The 11,654-nt window shown below is 35.2% G+C and overlaps 1 protein-coding gene and 1 pseudogene across 1 annotated transcript; both read right to left on the bottom strand.

Annotated features, from left to right (window-relative positions):
* Positions 1 to 1,874: 1,874 nt before the first annotated feature.
* Positions 1,875 to 2,817, bottom strand: LOC126490623 (olfactory receptor 143-like; annotated as a pseudogene).
* A 6,973-nt stretch (positions 2,818 to 9,790) lies between these two features.
* LOC126490628 (olfactory receptor 143-like) lies at positions 9,791 to 10,735 on the bottom strand. Its single transcript, XM_050125700.1, is given in 1 exon segment — positions 9,791 to 10,735. A coding segment is annotated over 1 exon segment (945 nt).
* Positions 10,736 to 11,654: the final 919 nt, after the last annotated feature.

Genomic DNA, 11,654 nt, shown 5'->3' with positions numbered 1-11,654 from the left:
CTCAGTGGTTACTCCCCTCTATCTGTTCTGGTGGAGTTCACTGTCTCCAGTCTACTCTGGACCAGATCGCTGGCTCTTCATGAACCCTAGACATAGTTTACCCAACAAACAGCAGGACGAAGTTTGAAGACAACTATGCCTAAATTAACAAAAGTTTGTTTATAGATGTTTGTTTTCATTTAAAGGGGGTTATCATATAAAAATAAATACTCTACATTGGTATGTACTTTGATTTATTGATACAAATTAGATACCAATTTTGTTATATATTCATATTTCTACACTTGCTGAAGGTATTATATTTATACAGCTTTTTTTTTTGGTTTTTTGAGACAGGGTTTCTCAGTGGCTTTGGAGCCTGTCCTGGCACTAGCTCTGTAGACCAGGCTGGTCTCGAACTCACAGAGATCCGCCTGCCTCTGTCTCCTGAGTGCTGAGATTAAAGGCGTGTGCCACCATCGCCTGGCTTTTATACAGCTCTTTTAAAAATGTAATGCATAATTAAGAAATACAGGTCAATAGGTAGTCATCGATAATAGTAAACTTTTAGTTATGTGATGTAGGCCTTCTATATATAGAGAGATATATTTCATTTAGATATACAATCTTGAACACTTCAAAGACCTGTGGAATATGGCAAATAAAATGATTTTAAGAACTCATATTTAGTAACCTCCACCAGAGCACTCCCTAGCAAGCAACCTCCTGAAGAGCAGGCTGAAGCCAGTAACCTCCATGGAAGGAGGCCCATGCCAGTGAACTCAACCTCAGTGGGAACAGCCCCAACCACCAGATTGCAGAGTGGTTTTCTGGATCACTGAGCAACCACTGTGAATACCATGTGACCTGTAGGGTGACTGGAACTATTGTTCTGATTCCCCCATAATAAACAGCCATCTAAGTCTTGGGATCCACTTGCACTTGGATGAGTGTTCACTAGAGACATGACCCCAACTACACCAATCAGAGGAAAAAGTAAGTTGACAAGTTAAGAACATACTCAACAACACAAAGAGCAACACAGCAGCAATAAAAACTAGTGAGTCTACAACAGCAAGACATCAACACCACACTACAGAAGAAGCAGAACAAAATGACCTATCGAATGTCCTAAAAAAATAACTTTAGGAGATTGTTTGAGGCCCCCAAAAGAGAAATGAAAATTTCTCTCAAAGGCATGGAGGGAAAGACAAAAAAAATTGAAAGAAATAAATGAATCCCTTAAAGAAAACGTGTAGGGATAAGCCCTCCCCTTGGGGGCGGGCTGGCCTTGGGCGAATGTTTACTGATAAATTGGGTGCTCAGACGCTGCGCGCCCCTTCCTGCTTCTGGTACTCTGCTGGAATCTTGGTTTCGTGAGTCTGGTTTTGTCATTAAAATTGTTCAAATACCAAAAAAAAAAAATCCTTGGGAAATGTATAACATACACTAACAATAGGGACAAACTGTCATTACTGTTGGTCATAAAAGTGTTATATTAAAATGTATTTTATTTATTCAGTTAGGCTCCATTTTTCTGCATATAATTTTTTCCTATATGAATTTGAATAGGTGTAAAGATATAAAGTGAAAAATTACAGTGATACAAATATTTTAGTAGTAATCACTAAGAAAGTAACCTGAAAATTATAAAAATTCTAACAATTATGTAACCTCTTACCTATGTTTATGAATATAAAGAAAATAAACCTAAAAAAAGTGATATTGCACAGTGGAAGGACCATTAATACTGTAGAAAACTTGGTGATACTGTAGAAATAAGAGAGAAAGTGAAATTGATTAATCAATTAATGATATGTAATCAAAAAGACAATAAATGAGAAGAAAACAGCAGATAGGTAGAAACAGATCTGAGAGAAACCCCTATAGATATATCAGTTTGTTATTCTCTTCATGGTTCTATTCACAGCAAGCTTGACATCCTTGTTTCTGGGGCTATAAATAAGAGGGTTCAGCATGGGTACCAAAAATGTATAAAAGACTGAGAAAATTTTCCCCTGGCCCACGGTTTCCACAGATGATGGCTTCACATAAGCAAGTAGTCCAGATCCATAAAAGAGACTGACAGTTATGATGTGAGACCCACAGGTTCCCATGGCTTTGGACTAACCCTTACCTGATGACATTTGAACGACACTAGAAAGGATCCTAGCATATGAGACCAAGATAATGAGGCTGGATAAAGAGATAACTGTACCTACCACAACAAAGCTCAGAAGTTCATTGACATAGGTGCTACCACAGGAGAGCTGCAGAAGTGGGAAGATGTCACACATGTAGTGGTTGATGATGTTAGAATTACAAAACCTGAGCCTGAGCATACACCCTGTGTAGCCATGGCCCCAACCAACCCCGTTAAGTAAGAACCAAACATCAGTGTAAAATTTATCTCAGATGACATAATAACCTTGTACAGCAGAGGCTGACAAATGGCTACATAGCGATCATAGGCCATGACTGTCAACACATAACACTCTGAGCTCACAAAAAAAAGCAGAAGAAAAACAGCTGAGTTATGCATCCTCTGAAGGAAATAGTGTTCTTCTTTAAAACAAAGCTCATCAGCATTTTGGGGGTAAAGACAAATGAATAACAGAAATCAATGAAGAAGAGATTGAAAATAAAAAAGTACATGGGGGTGTGAAGGTTTGAATTCAAGAAAATGAGACGCATTAAGCTCAAGTTTTCCATCACAGTGGCTGTGTAATTCACCAAGAACAGAGCAAATAAGGGCAGCTGGAGATGAGGTTGATCTGTCAGGCCCATAAGAATGAACTCAGACACTGAAGAGTCATTTTCCATAATCATTTGGTACATGTTTGGCACCTGGAAGAACAAATATAGAAATGAACTTTAATCAATAGCACATTTTTCTCTCCAAGTGGAAAGCTTGATTTAGTGATTTCCAAGCATGAGGGAACATATAGGTGGCCCCCCAAAGAGCAAAACCTACATGATGATTCCTAAGTCACACCTATTTCTGTTTCCTCTACCCATAATATGTATCCACAGAAATGTTGTCAATTGATCGCCAGTGACTGAGAATACAATTTCTTCCCTTTCTCTGTTCTTTACTAAACATTGATGTTGAAAAAAAAAATACATAAGAAGTTTCTTTCAGAACCCAAGATTTATGAAACTTGAAATTCTAAGGGAAATTGTCAATACAAAAATCCAGTGCTCTTCATTGGTCATCTAGAACCTGCCTTACTTTCAGATCTTTTGGTACCTTCCTCCACACAGTCTAGAAGAGCCAAAGTTACTGGTGATGAAGTGGGTAGTTGCACAAGTGTAGATTATATATGACTTTCTAGAAGAAGTTCATTATGTAAAATGACATAGAAAGTTCTTTCCACACACTCAAAAAATAAAACAACATTCTTACATGAGTCTCTAAAGCATTACCTTACTCATGAGAATATGAAGGTCAAGGTTTGTGAGAAAAAAATCTTATAACTACAGAAAAGTATTCTCTTCTTTATGATATCCTCTCTATGGGTTATACCCCTTGAGGGTAAAAATTACTGAATTTATGTTTACATCAACTGCTGTAAAACTAAGGTGAATCTTTTGAGATCCACAGTCTTATTCTGTTTATAATTTCTCGCCAGGGAACATCTAGTTCCCAGGGCAGAGTTGTGATTGGTCCCCTTTGCCATTCTCAAGCTCTTCATAGCTCTACAAACAGAACATTAAGAGAACTTCTCACTTGCCATTTGCAGCTATCCTATGCACATCTTTGATTGGAGTAATAAATAGTAGACCACAGTTTTAAAATTCTAGATAGGTATATAGACAGACAGATAGAAGATAAATGATAGAAGATAGATAGATGATAGATAGATGATAGATAGATAGATAGATAGATAGATAGATAGATAGATAGATAGATTAAACTCTATAGATAAATTAAGAGAGGAGAGTAATATAAGTTTACACATAGGCTTTTACATTTCTAGTAGTGTAGAGGTAGACAGCAAGGACCTTATTTACATAGAACTATATCTGTATATACTTAGAAATGTATCTTATATATGCTTAAGAAATAAACAGACTAAAGTATTTTGAAAAAAAGGGTATGAATGTTGGGGTGGTGGTAAAATTTTTAGAGTACAAAAGACTGTGAGATCAGTTCATACATTTTATGCATAAAGATCCTGTAGATCGCCTTTCTCACCATATGTATTGTGGCACAACATATAACACAGACAAATTAAGGGCAGAAAGCTTTATTTAGTCTCAGAATTTCATGGGATCGTGCTCTATCTTTCCAGGTAAAGCACAGCAGTGGAAGAAGCTCTACTTGAGTATAGCATCAGGAACATGCAGAAAACACATCCTACATAGAGCTGACCAGAATATAGAGAGCTTGGGCCAGAACCTCAAGTCAATATAGCCTTCAAGACCTTCCTATGGCAATCTATTTTTTCTAACAAGGACACAGCCAAACAAAATAGTACAATCAGCTTAGGGCCAGGTGGTCAAGCACACAGACTTTAGAGGTCATTTTATACTCATGTGATAATGTGTTCTATCCTTGCTTTGGTAGATACCTACCCACAACTGCTAGGTTGGTGTATATGCGACTCTCTACTCTTTCACACTAACATCAATGATATTAATTTTAATTTCCAATATTTGTTGCTCTCATCAAATCAAAGAATAGATTTCACATATTAATTTTGTATCCTATTACTATTTTGTGTTTTTAGTCATCTGGATACAGAGCAGGGGTAGTTTTTAATACTTTTCATTCACTTATTCAGATTTCTGATAGGATATCTTATCAGGAAACAAAGGAAACTTTGTAACATTCTTTCTAAACTACCCATGTGGTAAATGTATGAAGTCATCTTTCCACAAAGCAGCTTGGCTACGAATATTGATTTGAAACAGTCAGCTCAGTAACAAAGCTGACATAATTGATTACATATGCAGATGTGAAACAACTGGAATATTCATAAACTATTATGAAAGTAAAGTTACACACACTCTCCTAATAATATTTTGAAATTTTTAACCAAATCCTGTAGCATCTTAGGAAACATTTTAAATGCATATGTAGGTAGCTTATAAACATATACACTGCATGCTCAAAAGAAATCACTAAGTCTTTAACAGAATCTTGTAAACAAATATTCATTGCAGTATCATAAATTGTAGTACAAAAAACAGACAAACATTGAAAATATCACTAATAAAATATCCCATTTGTTTGTGTGACAATAATATTACAAAGTTGGCATAATAATGAGTATATTCAACTATGGTACACTAAAGTTCATTTTCAAGTCAATAATGGAACAACTTTTCTAACTCTTTTTAGTATTCTTAATTAATGGCTTGTCAAGCCAAATGAAATATGTAGAACAATAATTTCATGGAAAAACAAAAGTGGCATTATTTCTCTCTTATTTAAAATTTTTATATGAAAAAATTTAAATTTACCTGGTTCTTTACTTGATATTATTGTCAACCATTTTATAAAGACCATTTAGAAAGACAGAAAAAGACTGCTAAAATAATTTAAACATTATATAAATAAGAAAATATGCTTGAGGTTTACTTTTGTAGAATTTCTGTGCTACTCACTTTGAAGTTGCACAGTACCTAAAGATGGAGGAAAGATAGCTCTGATAGGCAAAGTAGACCATTTTCAGATTGCAATGGCCATGATGGTTTAAGTAAACTAACATTGGAATTTTTGTTTGTTTATTTACATAATTTTTTCATGAAATTTAAATATAATTTAAATTAGGAAATAAAACAACTTCAAATGAGTAATGTGCAGGAAGATCACTACAATATGGAATTAATTTCCAAGATCATAGGTCACAACTCTCCAATATCAGAAGGTCAAATGTTAAGAGCTAGTGCATAAATATATCTAATTTCAAGTATTCTTTGTTTCTTTGTTTGTCTTATTTTTTTCCAAGACAGGGTTTCTCTGTAGCCTGTCCTGGAACTAGCTTTTGTAGACAAGGCTGGAATTGAACTCACAGAGATCCATCTGCCTCTGCCTCCCAAGTGTTGGGATTAAAGGTGTGTGCCACCATCAACCGGCTAATTCCAAGTATATTATTATTATTATTATTATTATTACTTAAAAAAATACCAACCCAAATCCCACATCCTCCCCTCTTCTTACTCCCTCCCACTCCCTCCACACACCCTCACCTTTCCCACCTCCAATCTTAAGAGAGGGCAAGGCACCCTGCCCTGTGAAAAGTCCATGGCCCTCCCCACTACATCCAGGTTGAGCAAGGTATACATCCAAAGGAAATAGGATCCCCAAAAGCCAGTACATGCAATAGACTCCAAGTATTCTTTAAAAAGCCACGGTCACTGGGATTCAGTGATTTCCACTAACCTCACAGTAGATGCAGATTATGTTAACCATTCATAAGACATACACACACCACTACTACTGAGGACACACTGAGTGATAATTATTTAGAAATCCAAATTTAGCAACAAATCATCTAATTCTGCCACACCAACCACAGTAGATTCTGTGTGACAAGATCCACAGACTGAGGCTTTAGACTCCAAAGGGAGCAGGTCTCCTGGAACCGGTTGTGGAACTCTCTAGCCAGAGAGAAATTATTGAGCCGTACTTCTCATGGCAGTTTGTCTGCTTCTACTTCCTTTTAATATTACAAGATGTTCCTGATAGTCTGGGCGGAGAATAAGTAATCCCTTGAATTGGGATTACTGGCCATGACCTCTTTTCTAAGAGATTCAATGCTTTGCATCATAATCATTTACATAATTACAAAAATATATTCAACAATATATGAATTTGTACGGCTGTGCATGAGTAGGTGAGGTTGGCTTTGACACTGAGGTATAGAAAGCATTGCTTAAGTAGCTTTAAACTCAACTTTGAGGATTTTTAATAAGACAAAAGCTAGATGATAGTTAAGGATTACACATGAAAATTTATGAACTTGATCAGGATCTAAGAGTCATTCATTAACTATAAGTGATTTTTTTGTACTTGTTTAGTGTCATAATTAATTCTTTGAACCCACTGTTTAGTAACTAAGATGTTATCTGTTTTGGTCATAATTGATTCTTTGAACAAACTGTTTAGGAAATGTAAAACCTGATTGATTTTATGCTTTCCTGTGCCAAATGATTATGATAACTGTTCTTTGTAACTGCTTCACTGAGCACATCTTTTAAGATTGCAATACCTGTTCTTCTTGTATAAAAACCCTTGTTTGAGAGCTGCAAAATACACTCAGATACAAACTGCTTCTGTGTTTGTTTCTGTTTGTCACCACCGAAAATTTAACCACCTAGTCTTCAAGAAACCAAGTCCCACAAGACCCCATACCCGGCTGAGGTGGTCGGTGGCATAATTCTCCAAAATGAATTGAAGTTAGACAGTACAAATACCAGTTGTTAAGAATCAGACTGCAGCAGGTTTTTATTGTTTCTCAATTGAGTCTACAAAAAAATTTACAAAACAAAGCAGAATTAATTTCATAACAAAAATACCACTAATATATACCTCAGGTGTCTACTAATATTATGCAATAGGTATATGTCATATCACATTTTATTATTCAGTTATGCTTTGTGTGATTCAGCAGAATTGTTCTTACCTAATTCTTTCTGGAAATATTCACTTCTCACATACTGTTTCTTCTATTTGAAAATTATGATGTTCCATTTAGTTCTATGAAGAGATGAAGTGATACATGCACTAAATTGTAAAATTTACTCTCTAGTGAAAAATGTATTTTTATGATGCATAAGCTTTTTTGATTTCATGATTAAGCATCCTGTCATTTATTCTGATAAACAATTCATCATTTCTAAAGATAACCCTCAAAAACAGAAACCAATAAGAAGACATCGTTCCCACTTTCATTCTGTTGTCTGGCTTTGAACTTCTCTGATATCCATGATCTACTCTAAGGACAACTATTAAAAAGATTATGGCTGCTCTTGTTGTTGTTTATAGATCAGCTTGAGGCTTAATTATCTCTTTGGAGTATTTGTCCTTACTCCTGCTTTTTAGCAATCTACTTTAAGCAACTGTTGGTAGCTGCTTACATGTCAATACATCGATACAGTTGAACTCCAACCCAAAGTCAAAGCCATGCAAAAGTCTTAATAAGGCTTTCTCTAAGCATCATGTGGGGAAACAATGATATAAGCAATTCATCAACTGGATGGGATTGACAATTGCTAAGGTTGTTTTATCTGAGGGAATGATCTACTACAACACAGAATCACAAAATCTGTAAAGAGTCAATCTTGCTTGCCACTGAGCCCAGGGCTCTGCTATTTCTGCTCTCAGCTTCATGTCTTCCAAGCCACTGTTCTTATTATGTGATTTTTAACCAGTGTTTGCTTTCAGGTCCCAAACAATTCCTTGTTGTGAAACTGGAAACTGTTGGGTCATGATAACACACTCAACCCCTGCCAAGGCAGAGGTAGCAGGCTGTCCATGTAGTCACCAGGTATGCTCCCTCTTTCAGATTCATCCTGAATGACTCTCTAGCTCTCTCTGTCATTTAACAATTCTCTTTCTTTCCTTCTTTCTGTTTGTTCATTTGATGCATGGTGAGTTAAAAATCTAGGATCTGTGTTACTAACTATATAACCTAAAACAAGTCAAATCCATAGAACAGAAAAGAATTATAGTAACACTATATTTAAGAATGTTAAACATTACATAGGCATTCATGAAGATTAGTTATTTGTTTGGTTTGTCATTAGTTGTGGGGAGGCATTCCTAGAAATAAGCAAAAGAAAAAACTAGATTAACACATTTAAATAAAAATTACAGTTGTTTGATATTTGTGCCATAACCACATGTATATGAACATATGTTCATGATATATACACTAAATGTAATTATATGTATGTATATTGTGTTAAGAATCAAACAGGAGCATATACTAGCACTCTATCATTAGGCTATAATTTCACCTAAAGTTTCTTTTAAAGAAGTAAATAGACATTTCTTTGTTATATGTTTGCTATATAACAAAGAGAATAATGACTTTAGACACTATGTATTGTTATTGTGTGGTTACTAAAAGTAATAAATATCAATAGATAGGAAAAAAGGACACATTCCATTGTATTTATGACAAAACATCTTTTTACAAAATAATCAGTCATTGCTAGTGATATTTAAGAAGTATGGATACAAAATTAGCATAAATTAAGCTTCAATGGTTATAAAAATGGTTAACCATTTCTCCACGAAAACACATAATGTCATTTTGTAGTGATGAGGTACAAAATTCAAAATAAGGAAAATCTTGAAAGGTAATAACTAATGCTAATACCTTTGACAATTTTACAAATGGCCACAGCTTTTGTCATCCATTCTGAAATTATGTGCAATTCACAAGTGTTTTTAAAGACCTGAAATAGAAAGAACTCTACAAATTTCTCTCTGAAAAGAGTAACACAAGTAAACTTATTAACATTCAACTCCCTGGCTTTCCTTGGTTGTAGAAGTATATAGATAAATAGTTGGTAGATTTGTCTCAAGAGTCAAAATATGTCATCTTGTGTCTCTACCTTGTACAAAGATGTTGTTGGTTCCACATTTCAGGACAAGGCCCTAGGTCAAAAATATTTTCGTATTGCCAGATAAGAATATCAAGAATTTTTATAGAGGAAAAGGAAGAGAAAGACTTAGGAGAATATAGAAAGAAAGATGAAGAGAAGGAAAGAGAATATTGAAAAGAAGGTGATAAGAAAATAAACTGGAGACAAAGACCCAAATTGGAGACATGGACTATGACAGCTCAGGTGCTTAACTCACTGTGAATCTCCTCAGAGTTCTCTTTAGAGCAAGCTTCACATCCTTATTCCTGAGACTGTATATAAATGGGTTCAATAATGGCAGCAAAAATGTACAAAATACACTGAGAATTTTCCCCTGATCTTCAGACTTATCAGATGATGTTTTGATATGTGTTAGCATACCAAATCCATAGAATAAGGCCACAGTGATTATGTGAGAACTACAGGTGCTCATGGCTTTATACAAACCCTTACCTGATGACAACTGAGTGATATTAAAAAGAATCAGAGCATAGGACATTAAAATGACAACACTAGATGCAATGACTACTGTGCTGACAACAACAGAACTCACAAGCTCATTGGCATATGTGCTACTACAGGAGAGTTGCAGAAGGGGGAAGATATCACACAGGTAATGGTTGATGATGTTAGAATTACAAAAGTGTAGCCTGATCATAAATCCTGTGTGGACAATGGCACCAGCAAACCCCATCAAGTATGATCCAAGCATCATCAGGGAACATATCCTATGAGACATGATGATCATGTACAAAAGTGGTTGACAGATGGCTACATAACGATCATAGGCCATGGCTGTCAACACATAGCACTCAGAGTTGGCAAAAAAGCAGAAGAAAAACAGCTGAGTCATACATCCTCTAAAGGAGATGGTGTTTTTCTCTGAAACAAAACTCATTAGTGTTTTGGGAGTAAAGACAAAGGTGTAACATAAGTCAATTAAGGACAATTTAAATAGAAAAAAGTACATGGGAGTCTGCAGGTTTGAATTCAGGAAAATGAGACTCATTAAACTCAAGTTTCCCAAAATTGTGATGACATAGTTCACCAGAAACAGGATGAAGAGAGATAGCTGGAGCTCAGGTTGGTCTGTCAGTCCTGTGAGAATGAATTCAGTCACTGTTGAGTCATTCTCCATAGCCATTTATGTCATCAGCAGATCTATAAAAACAGAAGTAAATCTTCACATTGGCAAGAAACTGTTTTTAGAGTCCAAAAATACAGCTAGAGCCAGTTATTACAAGTTCATGGTTATTTAAAGCCACTGAACAAAGCATTACTTCCCATTCTCGAGAAATCCCTATTTATTATTTTTCTGGTCATGAAGAATATTTACTCTGATTAAACACTGACACAACTCCTAAAGTCTCTAAATTACCATTTTCTCCTATCTCTCTAGTTTTCATCAAAGATTAGGAATGGAAGGAATACAAACCATCACTGTCTTTTGAACCCATGATTTATAGTGCTTAGAGTTTTTAGGGGTGTTATTAAGATAAAGATGATTGATGAAATGATAACCCATGTTTACCTGAATATATCACTGCTCTTGAACCACTCTGGCCCCACTCCAATATCCTAATGTATTTAACTTTCTGACAATGAAGAGATATGCTAGCTATCAATACAAAATTAGCTCTGACCTCCTAAAATATTTATGACAAGGATATGACATGATTTCAATTTAAGAATTTCTCTTTAAAATACTTTTTATTTACACAGAAGAAAATAACAATCTCATATGTTCATCCAATACATCATTTCTTTCAAGTGAGACTCATACATATATTCTAGGAAAATATAGTAGACATTATATTCATTAGGATTCTCCAGACTCACAGTACTCATATAGCAAAAATTTATTGGAATGACTTACAGGCTGCAGTCCAACAATGGCTAGTTATAAATGGAAAGTATAAGAATCTAGTACCTGCTAAGGCAGACAAGGCTGGGTGTCTCAACTAGTCTGCTACAATCCCAAAGAAGGAATGGATGAACTGTTGAGGTTAAGACAAAAATGTGAAAATCAAACCCTTCTTTATTTCATTGTCCTTCTACAGGCCCAGGTTAAA

The sequence above is a fragment of the Alexandromys fortis genome, unplaced genomic scaffold, assembly GCF_014885135.2.
Source record: "Alexandromys fortis isolate MF-2015 unplaced genomic scaffold, M_Fortis_MF-2015_v1.1 scaffold_253, whole genome shotgun sequence".
Classification (NCBI taxonomy): Eukaryota; Metazoa; Chordata; class Mammalia; order Rodentia; family Cricetidae; genus Alexandromys; species Alexandromys fortis.
Note: the sequence above shows the minus strand (reverse complement) of the source record. Positions and strands in the feature narration are given on the sequence as shown.